A 25,920-nucleotide genomic window follows, 5' to 3' on the forward strand; every position below is an offset into this window, starting at 1 on the left:
TACAGAGAATTACATTACTATTCAAGAAGGCTATATATATGGATCTATAGATCTCTGTCACTCTCTGGTGATCTCCCCATTCAGGGTGTTTGCTGCGAGTGTTTAGTCTGCCAGCGCTGAATGGAGACTCGGGTTACCTCAGCACAGAGTCCCTGACAGGAAATTTCTATTTCTGTTATCCAGCGTCATGGTACCTCAGGCTTCCCTCCCTGTGACGGGTTTCCGGCAGCTCGCAGGACGTAGTCACGTGACCTCACGCTACAGGGCCCCATAAGGTCACGTGATCTGCTGGCGGTAAAAACCTAAAAACTGATGCAGGGGGCTTGTAGATCATTCAAAGGTAAAATAATAAGGTGCTAGACAGCAATACTGTATCTATCTATCTATCTATCTATCTATCTATCTATCTATCTATCTATCTATCTATCTATCTATCTATATAGATATATATATATAAATAACCATTCTGTGAGGTAGTGGGAGGGGTGAAGTTATGTGTAAGTCTATGTCTATTATTTTTCCATTGACCGGGGAGGGCTGGCACGTTATGAGCCGAAGGGGCAGAATACAGCTAATTGCCCCCCCCGGTCTCTTACCCCCTCCCATAAGCAAAAACGTATTTACGCATTATATATGTTACTGTAATATATATATATATATATATATATATATATATATATATATACATATATATACACAAACATGCACTTACTGTAATGCATATACAATCACACATACACATTCACATCAACACACATACACACCTCGCACTCCTAACTTTCCGGAGCATTAAATCTGTGCAAGCGGCTGCGGGGCTTACCGTCGGTTACACCTCAATGATAAAAGTTTGAGAAATATTTATTATGATTTCAATAGTATTTTTTGTTTTTTTGCTCCAATGCAAAAGGTTGGTTTTAAAAGATGACGTCTACAAATTTCTAGATGTTTTAGAACTGGCCTGAATTTTAATATATTTTCTGTAAATATTGCATTTAATATCAATCTTTCATTTCAGAAATTATTTGAAAACATGGAACGTGAAAACTTTAGTCTTATTTTGCATCCTGGGGATGGTAGAGAACGTTCTATTGCCACCAGTCTGATAAAGGTCTATAGGATAAGGTTTACATATGTTGGTCCCTCTAATCAATGGAAAGGGGAATAATATCTAAACTGTGAATGGATCCTGTATTAATCGCCATTATATAACTTAGGTCTATTAGTACATGGACAGCGTGTGATGTAATAAAGCGTTGGGGTTTACGCGTGTGACTTGGTGCTACAGCTGGTGGGGAACAATGCTGACTAAAATGAAGCATTTCATACCGGATCTTTTAATGATGATGAGATTATTTGTGATTGCCGAAGATTGCCGGCTACCAACACTTCTAGTGAATACAGATAGAATGCTTTTCTGTTATTAAAAAGGGCGCTCCGGTTGTCATTTGTACTTTAATGCATTTGATAACCGAGTGCCATCTCTGCATTTTCCCAGATCCTCTCTTTGCCTTGTCCACTCCGCAGAGACTTTTCCCTGCTTGCCATTCTGTCAAGGACATCTCTTGTTCACCACTTCGCATGCACGGATACTGCCCTCCAGCCTGCTCCAGCACTTGCCTGTGTAGGATAATCATGGGGTTATGGGGACCTACTGCGCATACGCATTTGGTGCTCCTGTTGATTTCAGTCGGAGAGCTTTCCTGTCAGTGATTGGCTGCTGCGTGTGTGTAGTGTATGTGTGTATATATGTATATATATATATACATATATAAATATATATATACCGTATCACATTCCTATTGGCTAGCTTGCACAGGGATTTTACATTCTGCTTACAAATACATGTTATGTTGCAGACTTTGAAGACTTCTAGCAGCAATCCGTCCAAGTCTATATATTCTCCTTTTCAGAGGCAGGTTCTTTGAAAATGCTTTCCCGTAACGTTACAGCACCGGTCCGCTGGGTGGCACAGAACACGAGCGTTTCTGAGCAGTAGGATGTTTTGTCTCTCCCTCAAACTACCTGAGATACGATCTTGTTTTCACGTAAGTTGCTCAGGGCTGCTGGGTTCAGGCAGCTTGAGAATACATAGTAACATCCACAGCAGTATGTGTACCAATATAATATGTCCCCCTTCCCTTTTCAGCATGCATGGTGTCTAATTCAGGTATTGCTACCATCACTCCTAATAAACAGGACATTTAGTATAGTACAGTAGGTTGAAACCTTTCACACATACCTACTTCTAATGTTTGCTGTGTGGCAAGCAGCTGGGACATTGCATTTTTGGGACTGTCCTAGCAAATTCCATTACTGTTGGCAGCTATGCTTGGGCTAATGACTAAGGTTCTTGTCCTGTGAGATTGCATTTTTCTATTATACCAAAGGGTTGTCTTTGGAGCTTATATAATCTACATATCAAGTTATGATAGCTTATTAATGAAGGTATGGCTACCTTTTTCCATGGTACATTCCGTATTAATGTTAAATACTCTTAATAGGACAAATAATAAAACAAATATAGGCTAAATCACATTAATGTGCTTCCTACTTTCTTCAGCGATGGGGTTAGTAGCCCCTGGTACTTGGCTACGTCATTCCGTAAAACTCTGAATACCTCTGCCCTATATAAATAGTCTTACTCTCATCTTTAAATGTAGATAAATATAAATCTGTATAAAAATAGAAACGCGCTCTGAAATGCCACAAAATTCATTTAAAAAAATTAAAACTTCCACCTCCTTTTTTGTCTCAATGAAAACTAAACTGTATCTTCCTTCACAGAAGGGTAAGGAGTAAGTATGAGCTCTTTAGGCATCTCTGGTTGACCTACAGGTTCCAATTATGTTCTGCCAGCTAAGGCATAGGGTAAAATAAGGCACAATAACCAGTTCCCCCCCAAAAAACCCAGGTTAAAAGTAAGGGTTTGTCTGTCTGATAGGAGGTAAGTCCAAACCACTGTTCATCCAGATCTCTTGAATTATTTGTTCCCTGCGTTCGATGCGTTCCGCGAGATCCGCCGCGTCTGTTGCATTATAAGAAGGATGCGATGCTCTGCACAGTTCTCTAAACTCCATTGAGAAATGAGACTTTGTGTCGTCGTCGTCGTCGTCGTCTTCGTCATCGCTGGTGGAATCTGCAGCGTCTGCTCCGTCCTCGTTGCATAGGACATGACCGTTCATTTTCTCAGCCTTGTGTCTTCCTGGCCTCCGTGATATCCGGATCACTAGTGCAAACAGGGTGAAGATTAACCCGATGCATACACTTGATACAAAAAACAGAGCGGCTGATTCCGGGTGATCTGAAAAATGAAATGTACACAGAGCGATATTACTCATTGGATATGCATTAAAGTGCGCGTGTCGTTAAAATGCTACGCGTGTCGCGTTTTCTCCGTGTGACCCTTCTCCTACCTCTGATGTAAGAAAACGCAGCTAGAAGGTTGCTGAGAAGAATGTCTTCTCTGTTTGGAAGTCTGGATTCACGAGGATCAAGTTTGACATCTGTTAGAAAAGGCAAAGGAAACACAAACTCATAAGAATTATGGACAGGCGCTACGGGACAGAAGCAGCCAGGCGTGTTAGAGCCATTTAACATACAAAATAAGTCATGGAGAGGGACAGTCAAACGGCAATGCATTAGCAGCAAGCAATATGCAGACCTATGCATGACATTGCGAATATATAACCTAGCTAATAACTAAGCATAGATCTCTATATCTGGGGTCGTCCTGAAGTCTCCGGGTGAAGCCCTGCTATCCCGGGTCTCTGAGTCAGTTTCTTCTTCCTCCAGGGTGCGGACTGGTGTTTGGCCACGCCCTCTCCCTGTCTGCTGACCAGTACCCTTCCACTAAAGGCTCTCTGGGAATAGCCACTCCCCTACACAAAGCCACTCCCCCCCAGAAGAGGGAGACTTCTGGGTAACCTACCCTTGGATGTTGCAAGCTATGCATATCTCCCACAGTCTCTAACGGAAGATTCCGATGGGCTACTGAAAAAACGAGCAGCCTTCCAACGATAGAAACAAACACTGGCTGGAGAAATCGCATACGACTACAAATGTTTGGTGACCTGATGATAGCCATTTAAATAATTGCAGAATTAGCAGAATTTTCACAAAAAGCTTAAAAGCAAGTTCATGGTAGTTTAAAAAAAATGATTCATGAGGCGCTGTGATAGGAGGGTGCAAAAAGCTGATGGAGACATGAATCCTACCTCTTGACCACAGATTAGGTATCTTAAAATGTAGACTTAAAAACTGTGTCCACATCATAATATTATATTGATTTTTTTTTTACTATCATTCTATATTTTCACCAAGAATTAACCATGGAAATAAATGCTTTCCTAATCCTACCCCTCTGCATTAATATAAATTTCAAAGTATATCCCTTCTGCACCCTACTGAAACCATTCACATCTTACAGGTCCTTCTTTATATTGTCTATACCCCACTTGCTTTCCGCTTAGACTGGTTTGGAGTGGAGTAAATATATATAGTCTATGTGTGGTCTATATAGCCACAATAAGTAGAACTGCCGTTAGGAACACAGTATTTTGTAGACCCCCTTTTATTATTTAGGGAAGACAGAATATGAAGCCACACCAGCTTTTGTTCATGAACTGCCCTACCTTTGCCCCGTCTGTAGTATTGTTAGTAGCTTTTTTGAAGCAATACGTATTACGCTCGCCAAATCCCTGCACATATTTTTTTAGATGCCGAGAATTCAATCCATGGTCAAGAACAGTATTCAGGAAGAAAAAAAAATCATTGTACATATGGAGATTACCATATTCACCGTCATTCTGCTTCAAAGAAGGAATGAGATTAGAAATCAATGGATCGACTTCTGTCAGTATGATTTTGGGAACTATAAATAAAAAAAGAAAGGTTTTATATTTGCTTCCCTATAATTTCCTTGCTTGCATTCGCATGTGCCTAAAGTCCCCGAGTTTTAGTAACTCTTTGTGCATTTAATGTTCTTTACTACTAGCACTAAATCCACTTCTGTAAATGTAGGAATCCTCCCCACGCTTTTTTTTTTTGGGTTCGATTAGAAGAGTTAGAAGGTACTTAGGCATGAAGTCATCTCCAGGTGCTGTCAATTACTACTGCAGCTGGTAAGTGAGGGATTTTGTTTGCATATACACATATAGGACTCGGAAGGTATAGTAATACATGCACCTGTGACAAGAAAGAATATCCTATGCATACACTACGGTTCAAAAGTTTGGGGTCACTTTTAGCTGTAACATACTTTCTAGCTTCTTAAACTTGGATCAGCGAACACAACGTGCCATTGGAACACAGGAGTGATGGGAGTGATAAAGGGCCATTGGAACACAGGAGTGATGGGAGTGATAAAGGGCCGTTGGAACACAGGAGTGATGGAAGTGATAAAGGGCCTCTGTACAACTATGAAGAGATTCCATTAAAAATGAGCCGTTTACAGCTACAATAGTCTTTTACAACATTAACCCCGTCTGAGTTGTATTTCTGACCCATTTCATGGTATTTTAATGGACAAAATTTGCTTTTCTTTACAAGGACATTTCTATGTGACTCTAAACCTTTGAACGGTAGTGTGTGTTAAATATATATATATCTCAAACACACACAGGGATGCGTTCACCTTTGGTGTTCCCCTAGGCCTTGCCCAGGGAAGCACCCCCTCTGAGCCGTGCAGCGCCTTTTACTGCTTAAGCTTCACAGCCCTCCATAAAGTAAATGGGTCAGTTGGGGAGATCAGAATATTCCCTACTAACCGGTCTGTTAAATAACAACACGTTGGGGGACAATCTGCCCCCTGGTTTTACACCGGTGGGACTGCCACTCTAGACCTAGTCAGCCCAGGTCACAATACATCAGGAAAAAAGTCATGAACCTGCGTACTCACCGCAGGAATAATTTACAGTAAGATGTTTAGTAACGCCTGGCAGACACGGGCTTCCAAACGTTTTATCGTTGACTATCATTTTGCATCTCTGTTTCCCGTAACACTTCGGTCCCAGCAGCTCCACAGCAGCATAGGATAAGCAGTCTATAACGAGAAAGAGACAGTCTATAACGTTATATTTCACTTTATTTTATTTATACAGCACCAGCTGGTCCCGTAGTGTCACCCAGTCATTGACCTATTCAGGCTGTTTGGGGGTCATCAGCTTTATAAACAGGGATTCTTTTAAAAGTGTGGCGTTCCTGCTGATAGCACCATTTTTTAATTGTTATGGTAATAAGACCACTTTCCAAAACTTACTTTTTCATATACATATAACCTACAGTTTCTTTCCATTTCATACTGGACTAAGGTTCCTGGATCAGGTGTCGCGCAGGGTGACGTAAATTGCAGCCTAATGCAAGCGGAAATTGCAGAGTGGCGCCTGTGTTGTAAGCGGTACATACCAAATGGCGTTCTCCGGTCGCTTTCCGTGGGGCAGATATTCTTCTCATGCGCAAATCTGCCGTAGACAGCCGAGTAGATATTGAGCCGTTTGGGTTCTTTGCAATGAAGCTTCAGTTCGGTATTTTCGCACGTAGTTACAGTTTTGTATTCAGCTGAAACGGGATTCCAAGCAAAATAAACAATCAGTGGAGACCTTAACATCCCGTCCGGGGATACAGTAACCTAGGCATAGACGGAAGGAAGAACATCTACTGTTCCACCACTGAAGACATTTACCAAAGTTCTCAGCGGACAGAAAGGAAAGCCTGAAAACTGTATAGTATATTAGAGGGATTTATCAGCTCGGGACGATCTATGGAGATCATCTCCTTTCCCACTTAAGGCTCTCTGGAGCAAGTCCCATCCCTACAGCCATTCCCTTAGAAGAAGGAACACTCCAGCGATGGAGCCATAGGGAGTTCCAAGGTATGGGTGCAGTGTCTATACAGGGTGACAAGAGTATATACTATTTGTGCAAGTGAAGGGTTTAACCCCTATATGTCCTGTTAAATTCTGTCCCAGGCCTTGTAGGATCTCAGGACTACCATTAAGGGGGTAGAGCACTGGTACCCCCACCCCACATACCCATCTTCAATGCTGGTGCACTAGGGTAAGAGGGAAGCTGTACTTCCCTGAGGGTCCTGGTAGTAGAGTTGCAGGTTTTTGTAAACATAAGGGACCCTAGGGAAATGTTTTTTTTTGTTTTCTTTTTTATTATAAAAAAAAAAAGGACCCGGCAATGTCATACATGGATTTTTTTTGAAACATGTATTACTCTTTTTCAGTAGTTTAAAAACAAAAATATGGAGGACACTTGGGGGGGGGGATAAGCACGATGGGCCATGGACATTTCTCATGGTAGAAATTCTGATACAGGGTCCAAATACGTTTCTGAATTGTACGCAGCCCTCGAACAAAAAAAAAATGATAACCCTGAAATGTGATTTTTTTTTTTTTTTTTTTTTTTTGTGACGCATTTAAACAAATTATTTTAAGAATTCAGAACAGTACATTATTTATTTATTTATTTTATATCTGGCTGGCAGAAACGGCTGCCCTAACAGGATTTGGACAATTAGTGCTTACTAACAAAAGAAAAGTAATCGTTATCCGACGGAGTCAAGCGCTGGACTAATTAGCACAACAATATCACCCTTATTTTCTGAAACCGCAACAGGGCGCATTTTGTTGGTTATTTGGTTACGGCGGTTATGAAATCTGTTTCGGGATCGGTTGCATAATGTCACGTTACATAATATGTCTGACTTCTGTGGCGCTTATTTAGCATTTGGCAGACAAATGAGCCGTTACTGTGAGGTCATCATAATAACAGCAGCCGTTAATTTACGAACAGAACTATAACCGGTGATGCTGCTCTTTTATTTGCCTAGCGGTTGCCTGCTCGTTTCTGTCAGCATATATGTTTTCTCTTTTTTTCCCACTGATTTCTTGCTTTTGTCTGCCTTGTTCTTATTTAGAGACATTTAGATCTAAAAGCAGGATTATGCCTCCCGATTTTGCCCCTCAATCCTGCTGTCCCACCGATCTCTACCTCTGTTACACTTTTCAGGAGGTAGAGCTTGGCGGGTCAGTGGGATTCGGGTCTGCAGTCCCACAATCTGGACTTCATTGTTCTGTGCCTCCCTAATAAGCCACTCTGCCCCCAGACATGCCTTTTAACCCCCCTATTTGCCACTCTACCCACAGATAAGCCTTATACAGCCATATATGCAACTTTGCCTCCCTGATATGCCTTTTAAACCCCTATATTCCACTCTGTCTCCCTGATATGCCTTTTAAACCCCTATATTCCACTCTGTCTCCCTGATATGCCTTTTAAACCCCTATATTCCACTCTGTCTCCCTGATATGCCATTTAACCCCCTACATGCCACTCTGCCTCCCCGATATGCCTTTTAACCCCCTATATGCCACTCATACCCACCCATCGACTTAACAGTGCATCCCTTTACTTGTGACCCGTGCTTCAGACTCCCTGGTGTCTAGTGGGGCAGCCAGTAGAGGGCTGTGCAAAGCAGACCTCCGCTGCTGCTGCTGGCTGGTACTTCTGCCGGGGCTTCTACGACTGAGTGCCAACATCACATGACCTTCCGGTGCTCCACCATAGAAGCCCCAGAGGAAGTCCCGGCAGTAGCGGAGGTTGTCTGCCTGCATCGCACAGACCTTCACCGGCTGCCAGAGAGGAGGATCCGGGTCCAATGCAGCGCTGCGGGAGATCTGGATCTTAGTCTTGTAGTCAGACCTCTATTTGAGGTCTGATTAGAAGAATATAAGACGATGGTTATTTTTCAGAGCCTTTGAAAAAACCTTGTCTTATAATCGAGCAAATACGGTAATTTCAATCATTCATTTATTCCCAAAGATACTGATCTACTGTAAGAGACCATGTGGGTACTGAATGGAAGTTACTTGCACCCTATCTCACAAAAGATACGTACATTTCATTAATCTAGTAAAAGATAGAAACATCTATTTAAGCATGATAGCCACCACCTTCTCTTAAATGTTCAGAAGCTTCCGCAGATCACAGCTGCGTTCCTTTTTAAAGTGGAGGAACTCTGCTTGTTTCATGGCATTGTCACTTGTAAAGTGCTTTGTTGTTGTCCTAAATTTTTGGGCTGCTTGGCTGTAGTCCGAACCCAGCTTAGTCAGGAATTACTCATATTGCCAGGGTCACAGACTGACACACAGGAGCTCAATAAACTCCACCGCAAAACATGTGAGCGTTATAATGTAGGTGGACTACCGTCCCTATCAGGCCCAGCCAGCTTCTTAAGGCACGACCCATTTTATGAATATACTTTCAACTGCCTGTACTCCAGGGCCATTGGCAAAACACTGCTTGCCACACAAGGGGTTAAATAGCTGCCGCCTCATTAAATTAATCTGATTCTAATAATACACAGCTATCGCAAATAATCGAGGACTAAAGCACCTTGATTTCACAATGAAAATCATTTTCACCTGTGAGGGTTGAAGGAGCACAGATAGTGTCTGCCATTATACTGTAATCCTATAGATGGGGACAGTGTTTTTTTTACATTACTTTTGATCCATGAGAAATGTTTCTGCAAGGACTTCTGTGCTGCTGCTTAGCAACCGAGTGACGGTAGAACTCCATGCATACTAACACACATACAAACACTAACACCAAACAATGTTCTATGCCAAAACATGGCAGCCAGGTGCAGACAGGCTATTGTAGACTATAACTCCTATAATGACACCGTCTGCCATGGGGGTCATGAGCCAGAGGCTGCCAATACCTGGTTTATCTCTTGCCCCGAAAACAAGTAGGGCTTGATTTGAAGCAGCTCAGGTGCCGACGGGCTTGATTCCATTCACAATAATAAACTTTTTGGACTGAAAAATGCATTACGAGGCTATGGTCCCATATGGAGTGCTGAAATCTGTAGAGGGGGGGGATACTAAACCACCACATCATTTGCATGATATTAATATTTCTTCTTTGTATTTCATTGTATGTATTGGCTTCTTATGTCATTTAATCTAGTAAACAAGACTAAAACTTTAACTCGTGAAATAGTTTATCTGCGTCTTAATGTGGCACAACTAGCCTATCTTATCATTTTCATAGCCCCGTCCTCTTAATGTACCCTTTACTAAGTCTGCCTAAATCAATCAGCAACTTAACAAGGAAGAGAACTTTATGGGAAGAAATCACCCTGCAGATCCTGACCACACGAAGTTAGGACGGCTGCTCACACCGTATAAAATTCACCTATAATATAAATATTTATTATATTAATCCGCAAACACTATTACATATGCTAGTTAGTATATTGAAGTATATTGCAAGACGTGAGATATGTGACACATTATATATATATATATGTAGCTTTATCATTTTGAGAAGCATTACTTACTAGGTTTGCACTTATATGACACCCGAAGGTACTTGGTGACACCCGGACATGGGTCAGACCCAAAAACACGGCTGTTAACAAGGAGTTGGCAGGATCTTAGGTTCTGGCATTCATCCAGTACTTTCTGAAACAATAAGAGGGACAAAACTTTGCAAGCTCACTCTAATCACGCAACAATGTACACATTTACAGGGTAGGGTCCTACACATACAGGCAAACAATAGTCTCCGTGGAACATCTAATCTTATCTGGGGCTTTCCCTTCTATATAATGTAACAGGAAGGAAAACACAAGCACTGATACCGTATTACTCTCCCAGTATATAACTTATCTGAAAACATGGTCAAGATAATGTATATTATTACACGTAGGGGTCATTTAGAGAGCCCAGGCTGAAACATTTGTTGAATTTTATTCCTCCCCGGAGCAAGATGTTTTGAATGCAATTCCTGTATTCCCATGCAATAAAAGAGGGTTACGAGCGTCTGAGAACAAGAAAAAGCGACAAACCATTGAGCTAGAATGCGTTGTCATCTCGCACGTCTTATAAACACAGGACTTATAGTGATTATTCCTAAACCTTTTGCAGTAGAATGATACTTGCTAAACCTTGAGAAAAAATGTAATCATAAGATGTATAGCACAAATAGACGTACTTATACACTACCATTCAAAAGTTTGGGGTCACTTAGCTGTGTTCATGCAAAACAATGACACTTCTAGCTAACATAACATAATTGCAAACGGGTTTAACAATCCATTAGGGAACCCAATGTGCCATTGGAACACAGGAGTGATGGGAGTGATAAATTGCCATTGGGACACAGAAGTGATGGGAGTGATAAAGGGCTATTGGAACACAGGAGTGATGGGGGTGATAAAGGGCCATTGGAACACAGGAGTGATGGGGGTGATAAAGGGCCATTGGAACACAGGAGTGATGGGGGGGATAAAGGGCCATTGGAACACAGGAGTGAGGGGAGTGATGGGGGTGATAAAGGGCCTCTGTATGCCTATGAAGAGATTCCATTAAAAATAAATACCGTCTGCGCTGGATCCATTTCATGCTATTCTAATGAAAAAACTTTGCTTTTCCTGCAAAAACAAGGACATTTCTATGGTTACCCCAATTCTTTGAATGATAGTGTGTATGTATATATATATATGATAGGAAAGTCAAGGCACTGGACTGATAACATAAAAATGATACAAATAATGGCATCTGAATTTGGACGCCTGTTTTGTGGAGGAGCAAGAGACAGGGCCTGCGACAGAGATCAGCAAAACGCGTGATGTCATGCTGTGATGTTTTTACTATCGGAGAATAAAGTTTACATTTTTTCTTGGACACCGCTGGTGTTTTTTGTAAATTTTTTCTACTGTGAGGTGCCCATCAATAAACTCTTTCAATCCACTAAGTTATTCTATTACAGCATGTGGAGACATGCGTTACGTCACACTCTGTACACCGCCTGCACCCTATATTTCCCGAGGTCGGCAGTGCCATTGATGTGGTCTTTCCCCTACAGATCAGAGGATCTCCCCAACCGGTCCAGGATCCCCACTGACTGCAAGAGCAGAACGGTGGGGCAGTTACGCAAAAATCAGGACTGTCTTGTGAAAACTGACGATTGCCAGGTATGGTAATCATATGACAATGACGGGAAGATATAAAAGTAACAATTACATGATCAATCATAAGATATACTCATACAAAAAAAATACTGACTGCGTATATGTAACAATAAAGGTTTGGTGGCACAAGGGCACTATGTGATAACACGAGCGCATGGCGTATTTATTAATCGTTAGAATTGTATTACGTTGATTGAGCAGCGGTGTTTTGTATGCTTGGCGCAGCCCCGGAGGCTACGTTATGAGTCCCGCGTTATTGGTATATGATACAGGGAAGAGGGCTCTGCTCTTGCGTTTACAATCTATTAATGTTACAGGAAGGAAAATGCTATTAGAGTAATTATTTTCTAACCTACATCTTATCTGAAAACATTGTCGAGAGAACGTATCTAAATACAATAGGGGGCCATGTACTGGGGCCAGATTGCTATATTTGTATTAGCTGGATCGGTCACTTTCCTAAATTGTAAATGTTACAGTTCCGTACGTTAAATAAACCTAAGTAATTGTTTTTCAAAATTCAAGTATAATAAGAGTTAAAACCCCCTTGGTACACTATGGGAGCAGCCGTCTTAACTTACTGCCAGTGGGATCTCTGTTATTCCTCCTTTTCTAGGTGATTTTTCCCATTTGATGAAAAGCCACAAGCTCAAACTATAGATCGTTTCAATTAATTCTGTGAGTTCCCCTCTAAACAATTTGGTGGAGCAGAGAATACAGAGCATTACCTGGAAAGCTGTCAGCGCCATGCACTTCCCGTCAGAGTTGTCCATGGACTCTTGAGATACAGAGATGCCCGCCGGGTAACCCTCCATAGGACGGCCATAAAACGCGGAATGAATGCTTATGGTGGAGTGACGCGGGCACTGAAGGACCAGGCGGTCTCCGTCACACGCGGACACTGTATGATTCTGCAAGAGTTTCGTCAGATACCCTAAACAAAGCAAACAGGAACACGATGATGTCTCTTAATGGATCAAATATTATCAAATGTATGTTATAAATAGTACATGTACTCAGCGGTAGAGCTTTACGGAAGGGCAACTGACTCCATAATGACTGAAGATGAAGAAAGGACTTTCTAACAATGTAACTTTGTTGCCAACAGTTACCACCCAGGAGAGGATAATGTTCCGGAGACCATCATATGAAGACACATGGGTGGTGGAGAATTGTTTAACCCGGCGCTTGTGACAATGCTTACAGTGATAATAAGCAAGTTGGTCTATTTGTGTATGTGCACTGAGATGAATTATTTTGACTGAGCGAGCGATACAATAGACCAGGGTAGAGAGCCTTTCATGGTTTCACAAGAACCAATCGACCAAAGTGACCAGACGATCTGTAGCAGACAAGAAAGGGATGTGAATGAATTTGCCCCTTGCAAGAATACTAAGAATCAATGACCTTGTATGAAACATGCATCCATGTGCCTTCACCATTGTCCCTTCACGGAATTACAAGGAAAACACGTCTTCTTCGGTTTTTACGCCCTTTGAATCTGAACGTTTGAACTCTGCAATCCACGTACCCATATCAAACAAGGTATGCCGTTTAAATCCCCCCCTGGAATTCCGTGTAGTGAAATGGTCCGATAATTTTCTTCAAGGAACTAAAGGTATGATGATGCATTAACAAAATATCCAAAACAGAAATGGAATGCGTTTAAAATAAGGTCCTGAATCCCATATACATCACTTAGTGTAACTTAACAGCTTCACTCCTGACTGCAGCAGAGATTAATGAACGGCTGTATACAATACACAAGCGGTTAAGCGTGGGGGCGATTCCTTTTCATGTGCATGATGGTACGTAGAAATTCTAAGTAATTGGTCACCAACGATGTTTTCTCTACCGGCTTCTACCCTGGTCTTCAGGTTTCTCAGCTGCCAGATGTGTAATCCATAATTCACTGCATAAACCACAATTCCAAATGCAAAACCGTGTCAATGGCTCCTCCAAGAACGATGGACAATAAAACCCAATGCATGTAAAGCAACTCCCAGCAGCCAGGAAAGCAAACATTGCAAGTCTTATACCCTGTCCATGGTACTGACAGCAGGGAGGAGATGCTTGTACCTCGCCATGCAAGCATCAACGCCTCTCCCTGAAGTGGGAAGAAAAATGCAATATGGTTACGCACGCAACTTTTGAAGACCATCTTTCTCCAACTTCTTTTGTAAGCCTACTGGGTCAACATTAAGAACATACCCTGTTGACTGTAAATGGTGTTAAGACCAAGCAGCACGAGGGTGTAGAGACAAGGATTGCTAGACAAGGCAACTTTTCATGTGACGTTAGTGGGTCGTTGACCGCTTCTATCTGTCCGTCCGGGTGGAACCCAAGAATAATTGCATTCAACCTTTGTGAAAAAGATTAGCAGACCAACAGGGTTCCTGGGCCTGAAAGGTGTTTTCAACTACCTAGAGAACGTCTGAGATCTATATACTTAATAGCTAGTGATCAGGTCATACACTTTACTTTTTATTCATGGTTCTGCCTTCTCCATCTTCCTCCATGTAATATAGGCACCGCATCCATGTGTTAAACAGAAGACCTTGGTTGGCGTTAGAGAGGATAATTTATACATCCCAGATTGTATATACTCCTATACTACTCTGATGATGCTCCAAGAGTGCTCATCCCAGTTTAGTATTTAATTTTGTTGTGCTGGAGATGTGGGTAGGAGGTACCAGGACATAAGTCCACTCCAGAATGTTATCATTTCCAATATAGAGCTGTTCTGAAAGTTCCTTAAAGTGGCACACCAGCCAATATAGGTACATATAATAGCTTAGTGGTCCCTGTAACGTGCGCTTCTAGGAGAAACGTTCAGCTGAACACTGAATGGTAGCTTCAAGTGAAATATTATTTGTTCAAGAGGCTGCCTGGGACACTGGAGAGTCCCTTGAATCCCAAACCAGCCCGGTAATGGGAATCTGCCTTGGAAACCACCAACTTTAAAAAAAAGGTGCTTAAGTCGCTTATCTAGAAACCTCGCCCATGTGTTTTTAACTGGCAAAAAGGTACGAAATAGTTCTCAAATTCATCCAGTCCAAGTTATTATTGTAGTTATTTCCCTAAAGAAACACATTGTGTTATATTCATACAGAATAAAATGATATTTATTGTGGATATAACTCTTCATCTACCAATAAAGCATCTGTATAAAGGTCCTCTTTGATCTAAAGACTTCTTCCTTGAACGTGACGGAGTGTTCTTTTCCAAAAAGCTACATTTGATATCGCTGGCTTGGTTTCTGTCTAACTAAACAAACAGAGAAGTCTGGGGAAAAGCACGAGACTCTATGAGAAACATTTTCTGAACAAAGGCTAAAGAGCCTTCCCTTTGGTGAAATACGTCTTCAGTTGTTATTCTTTGCTTTCTGCAGGTCACAACATAATCCCCAGACACAATGTGTCTGACACATCCGGCCGGGTAATTTACCTGTGTGTGCAAACACCTGAGTACATTATAAGATCGAAGCTGACAAATAAATCCATTGTACAGCGCTGCAGAATACGATGGCGCTATATAAAACAATAAATAATAATAAAGCAATCACATGTTTCATGTATGCTCCTCTGCCAAGTGGCTTTCATTTGTCTCGAGCGACAGTATTAATGACAATGAAACGTGTAATTCTTCCACGCTTTAACAAAAGTCCTTTTCCAATTAGATAAAACATTAATCACACAATTCAATGTATCAAGCATATAAACCGTATCACGCCTTATTCTCTCCTCTAAAGGTTTAATCACATAGAAAGAACATTCTGTCCTATGGCAATGATGAGTTCCCTTATTTTGCGTCTCATGACAATTAAGTGTTCCCAGCTAAAATTATCAACGAAGATTTAATTTACTTGATTACAGAAATTTTGCTGGGAAAAGTTTGTGCTTTATTAGTATTATTATCCTTTATATAGCACCAACAATAAACGCAGAGGTTCTTGTAATATATATATTTAAAGGGGCTGACAAAGCTAGAAGTGACCAACTAAGACAAATCAATACATTAGTTAAAGAGGACTCGGCTTGCAAGCTTACGATCCAAAGGGAATGTGGAGTAGAAGGACACGAGGTATTGGGAAAGAAGGAGGAATCGTTACGAGCAATTATGTTTCTAAAAGCTGAATTTGGTTACAAAAGTGTTAAATTCAGAATAAGCTGAAGAGCATCTGTAGAGTGAATTACTGTAATATAAAAATACTTCTGAGAATTCCACATATTTCTATGAACGGCCACAACTTGCGCTTTACGTTGAATTTGCTGTTTTACAACAAGCAAGAGTTCACCTGAGAAGGCTGTACCGAAAATATGATCTCCTTATAAACCAGACAGAGGAATCGGCTAATCAAGGAGCTCTGGTAGCAAAAGCTAGTGGCCCAGTAAAGCTCAATGCACACAATCTTGTCCAATATATATTTAAAAAAAATGCTTAAAAGGAGCACAGAAGGGATACAGTCAGGATGTAAATCCTGTTTAAAGCCCTTGCTACTCTTGATAGCCCTAGTGGCTATATGCGGAACTGCAAATAAAACACAATGAGATGTCCCATGACATTGAAAATGGGGCCCTTAAAAATGTTTGCCTGGGGGCCACAGCATTTGGTGTTATGCCACCAAACTCTATAAACATACTCTTGGAACATTTTGATCATTCTGGGGTTTGATAATAAATATAGAGAACAAAGTCATTCCTATCATCACCGGCCTCCTAACTCTTTTCGTGAGGTTTTATTCTTCTTTCTAATCTTTTTTTAGCAGCAGGATCGCTTTAATTAACCAATGAAAACCGTATCTTGGATCCGAGCATCTGCTCAAATAAACATCTGGAAATGGACAGACGTAATTAACTTTTCTCACGATCTTGAAAACCACTTTAAATGAACAATCATGTCTCGGAAGTATAAACAAGAAATAAGATTTCCCATGGATGTCTAAAAATATCTGTTTAGAAAAATATATATATAAACAAAGTTGTCATCTGTAACCATCATGCGGCTCAATGATGGTGATATAAAAATATGTTCTCCGCACACGCCGTCCATTCATACATTTTGCTTTCTGTATTAGCTTTCTTTTTGGTATTCTCCTTCTTCTTGTCCCATTACAGTCCTCCCATATAATGCCCGACCACAACTTTCTTCCTGCTTCACTGCAAATCTGCTTGCTTCACCAATTCCTGTCTTTTTCACAAAACAAGCAGTGTGTTCACAGCTTCTTGGGTAGCAATCGGCGAGGTTAAAGCGGAGCCGGACCTTTTCACAACCCGTTATACATTTTACTGTTCTTTACACAAAATAAATCCATACTTTTGGGTTTTCCATATTAAATGATGTAATATATACCGATTCTAATGGCATCTGACATATAAACCATGAGGACAGGTATTTTAACTCAGCAGCTCCGTGATTATCGCTCCCCTTTATGTTTCTCTCTTCATATTACAATTTTGAAAGCTCAACTGCCACTCAACGTGCAACATAACCCGAACTATGATTCTTAGGTTTAGAATTATAAATCATTGCAGTCGCCTCAGCATTGTCCTTCTGTTGATTGAACATTTCCCCCTCGTTGAAATTTCGCCCTTCCTATCACACGATTGCTTCAGACTCCAGCTTCCCACACACACCCTCTAATTTCCAGCCCTGATTAATGTGACCCATTAGGACCACGGTTTCCTTCTTCACACCTTCTTCTCGCTCGTTCTCACCCTTGCCAAGCTACGGCATGCTAACCTCCCACTTGCTTCTCATGACTTAAGAAGCTTTTTTTTCCCCACAGGTCATCACTTTTATTTCCTAAAATTGTTTGTCTCGAACAGCACGATCATGGGACATCTTTACTCATCTTTTCACCCCCGTCTGAATCTCGCCCAGGAAGAGGCTAAAAAGCTCTAAACAATGAAGCTCAAATTGCATCACTAGGATATTTCAGATACTTTTTTCTTGCTCTGAGTTCTAATCTCTGTTTCTCACGATGATCCAATATTCTCTATCAGATTCTCAGGTTAGATTCTAGCGATTAGTTCATGTCCCGGTGAACCTTCTGAATTTGAGTCCACTGAGAATATTAGCTCTTCATGCAGGGATCTGTTTAAACCCAAATGATTTCAATGAGACCACTTCCCTGCCACTGATTGGCTGCTTAAGCATCCAATCAGTGGCAAGCAATTTAATGGAAGAAGAATTAAGATTTTTCAACATGGCGGTTGGGGTTACTCAGAGTACTTTCATATGCATTCTACTGTAGTAGGGGTGTCAGGGACCCTTTAAGGGACAGAACTTTGTGTTTAAGGTTATCAAATAACAGGAATGGAGTAAATGTTTGAATAAGGAGTCTTGGCAACCATTGTCAGCAGTGACAAGTATTACACATTTTATATGCTTTAATTTACAGTGGGAATTTGGCAGGAGGGAGCCCATCAGGCGATCGTGGTACATAGTAACCTTTTAGTAAACGGCATAAATCTCATGGAAGACCAAAGTGAATGACAAGGCACTGCTGGGGCGGCGAAATTAAACTACCTGTGTGCTCTGTTATTGTGTTAAATAAAGTATATAGCAGTTTGTTACGTATGTGTTTGTTAAGAATAAAATATTTTATCCTGTGTACTGTAGTCGGTTATAGGGTATGTTAAATGAGAATGATGGATGCATTCGGCATTATAATTAAAATGTGATTCTGTTGTTAAGTTTTGGTCTTATCACTATAGCAACCTATGGATATACCTGGGAACTAGGGGAGTGGCATCACCAAAGGGCAGGGCTAGCTGCATATGTGGGCAGGGTCAAATCCTTTAATGGATGGGAAGTGGGTGGGAGTAGTCCGGAAGGGAGCACAGAGTGGGCGTGGCCAGATGCTGTTCCTCGGCCCGGAGATAAGAAAAGCTGCCTGAGATACCCGGGGAACAGAGATTTTACCCGGAGACTCTGAGTCAAATCCAGAGAGTACCCAGCTATGCCTATGAGGTTCCACTCAGCGGGTATATTCCACTGGCTGCCGTGGTGATAAGACCCATAATATAAATAAATATATTTATTATATATAGAATTTATATTTATTATACTTTTTATTTATAATACCGATAGTCTTCACACATCATACACATACCTCTGAACATTTCAAACAATGAGGGGCACTTGCTTTAGGAGGTGTGGTTATAGATACGGCTTGGTGTCTAGCTTAAGAGTCCTTAATTGACATTTATACCTATCGGTGGCTATTTACGTAACTGGGTAAGGCATTTCAAAGAAGAATCATTTATTTTATACAAACAATGTTTTGGTAATTGAATCAGCTAACGATCATCAGTAGTCATTGGAGCCCAGATGGTCCATCAACTAGGGCAGCCCTTGATCTGGCACATCTGAAAAACGCTTGGTGGGCTGGTGGCCAATAGGGTCTTATACTTACTGATCAGGGGCTGTAGTCATTTGGTGGCTGCTGGCCTTAAAGTGCCAGGACCATTTAGTTATCCCCAGCCCAGCCCTAAACTATGGGCACAATAAATGCATTATGCGGGATTGCAATGACTTTAATGCAGCCCTACAGTCAGGGCCGGACTGGCCCACCGGGATACCGGGAAATTTCCCGGTGGGCCGGAAGGTCCGTGGGCTGGGACCAGGGGCGGGCTGGGACCAGGGGCAATTGCCCCCCAGGCTGCCCGAAATCTAATCTGAGCGGCCGCTGGGTGCTGATGCGGCCGGCGCTACTATAATACTTTTTTCTTAATTTTAAAAATGTATTACAGTATCGCCGGCCGACCGCATCGGCACCCAGCAGCCGTGTGCGATGGCCGCCTAGTGATGGGAGCAGCGTGAGGGGTGAAAGCTCCGCCCCCTCGCACTGACCTTTCACCCCTCACGCTGCTCCCATCACTATGCAGCCATCAGATTGCTGGGAATGTAATCTGAACGGCCGGTGCGTGCTGATGCCGCCGGCCGGCTCTGCTTTAATACTTTTTTTTTTACTTTATATGGCGAGCCGATCCTGCTTACCATATAAATAAAAAAAAAGTGTTAAAGTAGCTCCGGCCGGGGGCATCAGCACGCACCGGCCGTTCAGATTACATTCCCAGCAGTCCGATGGCTGCATAGTGATGGGAGCAGCGTGAGGTGGAAGCTCCGCCCCCTCGCACTCAGACTGCTGCAGCACCGGATGTCAGGTCAGTGAAGAGAAGTAGAAGGTGAGTAAAGTAATGTATTTTTTTGTACAAAATGTATAATATTTTTTTGAATGTGTTTTCAGCATGTGTGTGTATGTAAGTGTATCCCCCTATATGCCACTCTGCCTCCAGAAATGCCTTTTACCCCCCTATATGCCACTCTGTCCCATGACATGCCTTTTAACCCCCTATATGCCAGAGTGGCATATATATGGGTATAAGGCATTTCTGGATGCAGAGTGACATATAGGGGATTAAAAGGCATATCATGGGACAGAGTGGCGTATATATATGGGTATAAGGCATTTCTGGATGCAGAGTGACATATAGGGGATTAAAAGGCATATGATGGGACAGAGTGGCATATAGGGGAACATAAGGCTTTTTTGGAGGTAGAGTGCCCCATGATATGCCTTTTAACCCCCTTTATGCCACTCTGCCTCCAGAAATGCCTTATACCCATATATGCCACTCTGTCCCATGATATGCCTTTTAACCCCCTTTATGCCACTCTGCCTCCAGAAATGCCTTATACCCATATATGCCACTCTGTCCCATGATATGCCTTCTAACCCCCTATATGCCACTCTGCCATATAGGGGGTTAAAAGGCATATCATGGGACAGAGTGGCATATAGGGGTATAAGGCATTTCTGGATGCAGAGTGACACATAGGAGGTCAAAAGGCATATCTGGAGGTATAGTGGCAAAAAGGGGGTTAAAGGTATATCACGGGGCAGAGGGGCATATAAGAGGGTTGAGGCATATCAGGGAGGCAGAGTGGCATATGGGGGTTAAAAGGCATATCATGGGACAGAGTGGCATATAGGGGGGCATAAGGCTTTTCTGGAGGCAGAGTGCCCCATGATATGCCTTTTAACCCCCTTTATGCCACTCTGCCTCCAGAAATGCCTTATACCCCCCTATATGCCACTCTGTCCCATGATATGCCTTTTAACCCCCTATATGGCAGAGTGGCATATAGGAGATTAGAAGGCATATCATGAGACAGAGTGGCATATAGGGGTATAAGGCATTTCTGGATGCAGAGTGACATAGAGGAGGTCAAAAGGCATATCTGGAGGTATAGTGGCAAAAGGGGGGTTAAAAGGCATATCACGGGGCAGAGGGGCATATAGGAGGATTGAAGCATATCAGGGAGGCAGAGTGGCATATAAGGGATTAAAAGGCATATCATGGGGCAGAGTGGCATATAGGAGGGTATAAAGCATATCGGGGAGGCAGAGTGGCATATAGGAGGGCATAAGGCTTTTCTGGAGGCAGAGTGCCCCATGATATGCCTTTTAACCCCCTTTTTGCCACTCTGCCTCCAGGAATGCCTTATACCCCCTATATGCCGCTCTGTCCCATGATATGCCTTTTGACCCCTATATGGCAGAGTGGCATACAGGGGGTTGAAAGGCATATCATGGGACAGAGTGGCATATAGGGGGTATAAGGCATTTCTGGAGGCAGAGTGGCATATAGGGGGTTAGAAGGCATATCGGGGGCAGAGTGGCAAGCCTGGGGGCAGATGTGCATAACTCGGGGGTAGGTTGGCAAATAAAAGGAAAAAAAACCAAACATGTCTCAATCATAGCTTTTATTAAATATGAAAAAAATAGTCTACATGAATTAATAAAGAAATAAAAGTTTCTTACCAGAATATCGTGGAGAATAATGTGATCAGTGTTTTGTTCCACTGAATAAAATGGAACTCTTTCATCTAAAAATGTTCGCAGTAGTAAATGTTTTGATCCCATTATGTGTAATGTATTTCATTTATTAGGGCCTTTTAAAACTTTTGCTTTCTGGCATTTTAATACAAATAATGAGATAAAAAGAATGGCACATAGTGTGACTCGGGTGTGTATAAGGGGTGCGTGTGGTTAAAGAGCGCGACCGTGAGATAAACTATATGGGGCTGGTCTCCAAATTTTTCCAGGGCTGCTTTTCAGTCCCAGTCCGGCCCTGCCTACAGTATACATGCATCATATGTACCCCTAGCTAAATGGGAAATCCCATTATTTTTCCATAGAAGTTGTAATCTTGAACACTTAATCTAAACATTAAAATTCTGGGATTTACCAACTAAAATCTAAGCTCTCAGACACCGGTTTGTAAATCGTATCATTTTCCTTGCAGTGTTTTAAGAAGAGTCAATACTATTTTTAATATTTTCACGTAATGTGGCTATTAATAGCTCTGGAAATGAACTATCGCAGCTGCAAACTAGCGATAAAATAAGCGGTGACATCCGGGAACACGGGTCGACTCCCAGAATCCGAGGCCCAGACATGGCTGCAGTCAAATGACTTCATTATTTTATTAATGTGTTCACAGGAAACCGTGACGGGCACTTTTCAAGCCGCTGGCCATGACTTCTCCTTTAAAAAGAACGACTCTCAATCTAATACCAATAACAAATCAGGATCGGTGTATAAAACTTAAGACACATATAGTGCTCTGTAACAACTCCATAAGCAATACGATCACATAAACGCCTAGCTGCAAATTCATTGTGAAAGCAACATTCTTTCTTATTTATAATTACGGTACGTTTAGACCCAATGATTGGAACAAGTATCCCCTAAAGCTTAAACTGAACAGGAGACATGCGCTAAAATGTTTTGACTCTTAGCTGAAGCATATCTCAGGCAGCTTGGAACGATCCATTATGTTTAGTGTAAATACACCTGTGAAAACATGGTGGTATGTTTGACAGTTTGTGATCTGCTTCAACCTCAAATCCAAAACGTAATATCCAAAAGACCAGTCTGACAGCGATTTTCAGCTGCTTCTAGGTTTTTGTGTCGGTTGAGCAGCTTGACCTTCTCAGTACTAATACGCATTATTTGTTGGCGGGGATGCACAGAGAAGTATATTGTCCCTTAAATAATCTTCTGTGGTTGAACTTCATTGGTGAAAAGCTCATAAAAAGAAATTGATTGCTCAACTCATTACAATGTTGCAAAGTTAGGCAGGAGATGGTTGGATTCACTTTTTGGGCTCCATGCCAGCAGGTTTCTCTCAACCTTCATTGGTTAAAAGCTCCACTTAACTTTGCAACATTGTAGCATGTTGAACAATAAAAATCTGCTTACCTATGAAGAATGCCAAGATTATGCTGGCATGGCCATGAAGACCAGTAAAAACCCCTCTTACCTAACACAGTTAAAAATGGCTTTAAAAAGAACCCATTCAATGAGAATAAAAAAAAAATGAATAACCGTAATAAGTATTAACCCTCTGTGTATTTAGAATCCTCTGCACTGAGTGTTAGTTTTATGTCGGACTAGATTAGTTATCACCTGTGGTTTTTGATGGTGTAGACGCTAGAACATGTAACTACAATGTACCAGTTTTACATGCGCTGCTTGTCTACGGACCCCATTTCATTGCTTACTTGCGATTCATTCGATTTTTAGCATTTTTCAGCGGCCGTATCTAGTTTCTGTGTTTAATTTTACACAGACAATTGAATCATAACCCATAGATTATTCACTTCCATTAAAACCAATTAAGGGGTAAGCAGGTCATTGAATCTGCTCAATTGCTTCCATCGCCTCTTCAATTTTTCTAGAATAACATTTTATATAAAACACAAAAGGCAGTGAAACGGAGCTACGCTAAGAATGTTATTCTCTGGATTTGTATTCATCGCTCCGAATGAAGATCACCATTTACAGCTTACATCAACGCAGTGTAAAATGTGCCAAGATCCCTTATCTGATACAGAAATGTCATCGGGACAATGAGAACGGTGGAGAAAGGAATTTCTCTGTTTCATTTCCAAAAGTCTCCTAATGATTACAAGCGGAATTCTGTCAGCATTCTATGCCCACTAAAATCTACTTGTAAACGTAAACTAATGAACTAATGCTACATCACCACAAATATAAATACAAAGTATAGTCATAATGGTCCATAAAAAGGACCAAGCCCATGATAGGTTGTAACAGAGCTCCCGTGGCAATACTTGGCCAGGCAGGACCACAGTGCCTTAACATGTTGCAGTCTTAATATCGTTGAAGTTATGCTTCTGTAATAAACACTGCAGCTGTCAAATGTTCATCCCGGTGTCCCAAGCAGCCTCACCAATGATAAATGCATATATTACACGGTAAGTACTTTTGCATGCATTTTCCTTTAGGAGAAGCTGCAGCTTCAGTTATGCCGAGCACCCCCCCCCCCGCACCAGCATGTTTTCAGTGGAAGGCTGAAATCAATGGGAGCCCATCCTGTGCATGTCTTGTTAGACCCGATCTAGAACTGGCTGGTGGAAGGTGTACAATGCGGCCGCAAGCAGAAGAAGATGTGTTAGGAGCTGGGGGGAGACAAACACATATGGGGGATTTATGCAGGCCCCATATGTGTCCCTTTAATATGTCTGCCCTTCAATATATATCTGTATGAAGGCTAAACAGATGGGGTCAAGTGGCTCACATACTTTAACATATGAAAAAAATGGCATGACATGTTCTTTTAAAGTCAGTCCTTGGGCTATTTGGTCTGACTGTCTGAATAAGGTGGGCCAAAAGTTTCTACGTTCATATAGAAGCAATTCACATTATTTACATGATATGTGCTTTCAAAAGCTGTTACTTTTATTTATATGAATAGATCTACTTATAGTAAAAGAGTTAAACAGTGACAGTCCCACTAAATGTGCCTTCGCTGCAAACCTCTCTTTTATGCGGTGAAATGGTTAAAGAGAAAGAATACACATGAAACTTAAGTCTAATCCTCGCTCTTTGGATTTGGCCAAATTAGTCACAGTATCTGCACTTATAACAAAGCCCTCGCTGACTTACGCAGAAGATCTGTGTTATAGCTTTACAAAGCCACGGATAAATAAATCAGATTAAAGGGTCCTAGCAGGGTGCTGAATTGCCCCCATAAGTGCCTACACAAGCCAGATCACAGCAGTGCGGGGTTTTTTTTATCTTTAATTATAAATGTTTAGGGTCCGATCCCATGGAGCTTCTGCTGCAGGAAGAGCTTGGCTGGCCATGTATGATGTATAATTAAATCAAAGTTTCTTCAACGTCACCTTTAACCGTGTTAACTGTGCATTATGCAGGACCAGCTCAGCATTTATTAATTGGAGTAACTTGCCAGGGATGCTCCTACATAATGAATACCGAATTCTATCAATAAAATCCAAAATTCTTGGTAAACGCTACTGCCAGCCCCTGCTTTAGTTAATAAACCCCTAATCTAGAAGGCGTCCCACCAAGGTTGTGGAAGGCCATGTTTTACTTTGTACCGGCTTCACAGGAGGTGAAACATGTTACGGATATACCCCCCCACACACCCCCGTCTACCATTCTACACCCATAAATCTCGCTGTTACTTCTGGTTTTCTCAAACATGGAGGTCTAAAACGTTCAGCCCTTTCCAACTGGTTGATGGCCGGACCCACCTAGGCACATGTAAGCCTGCAAACAGAGCTTCTCCGGGGCTCTAGGCAGTCACCAAGGTTAACCAACAAGTATGCCCATTGTACAGCGCTGCGGAATATGATGGCGCTACATAAAACAATAAATAATAATCCGGCCTTGTGTTCCATTTAAAAAAATCCTGCAGTGGGAGGCAAGTAATGATTCAAAAAATGACTACCTAGTATTTAAATTTACAGTATTTTAGCAAAAAAGGACTAATTTATGAAAGTTTCACAGACGCCTTGTAAACATGTTCACGCGACACAAAGGCTACAGGTTATGTCGTGTTAACCCCCCTCGTTAAAGAGTCCCCAGTGCGT

General features: G+C 41.7%; 1 protein-coding gene across 2 annotated transcripts in view; it reads right to left on the reverse strand.

Moving 5' to 3' along the window:
* Nucleotides 1-2,821: 2,821 nt before the first annotated feature.
* EVA1C (eva-1 homolog C) overlaps nt 2,822-25,920 on the reverse strand; it is a 30,172-nt gene continuing 7,073 nt past the window's right edge. The window contains exons 2-8 of one of the 2 annotated variants that reach the window (XM_053457456.1): nt 12,714-12,919; nt 10,351-10,474; nt 6,403-6,555; nt 5,897-6,040; nt 4,790-4,870; nt 3,414-3,503; nt 2,822-3,301 (exon numbers count right to left, since the gene is read on the reverse strand). In XM_053457456.1, coding sequence (XP_053313431.1) covers nt 2,913-3,301; nt 3,414-3,503; nt 4,790-4,870; nt 5,897-6,040; nt 6,403-6,555; nt 10,351-10,474; nt 12,714-12,919 — 1,187 coding nt within the window. In that variant the 3' untranslated portion in view covers nt 2,822-2,912. The remainder of the gene's footprint in view (nt 3,302-3,413; nt 3,504-4,789; nt 4,871-5,896; nt 6,041-6,402; nt 6,556-10,350; nt 10,475-12,713; nt 12,920-25,920) is intronic. The other variant, XM_053457458.1, reaches the window with a different exon arrangement.

Source organism: Spea bombifrons, chromosome 2 (genome assembly GCF_027358695.1).
Source record: "Spea bombifrons isolate aSpeBom1 chromosome 2, aSpeBom1.2.pri, whole genome shotgun sequence".
In the NCBI taxonomy this organism is placed as follows: domain Eukaryota; kingdom Metazoa; phylum Chordata; class Amphibia; order Anura; family Pelobatidae; genus Spea; species Spea bombifrons.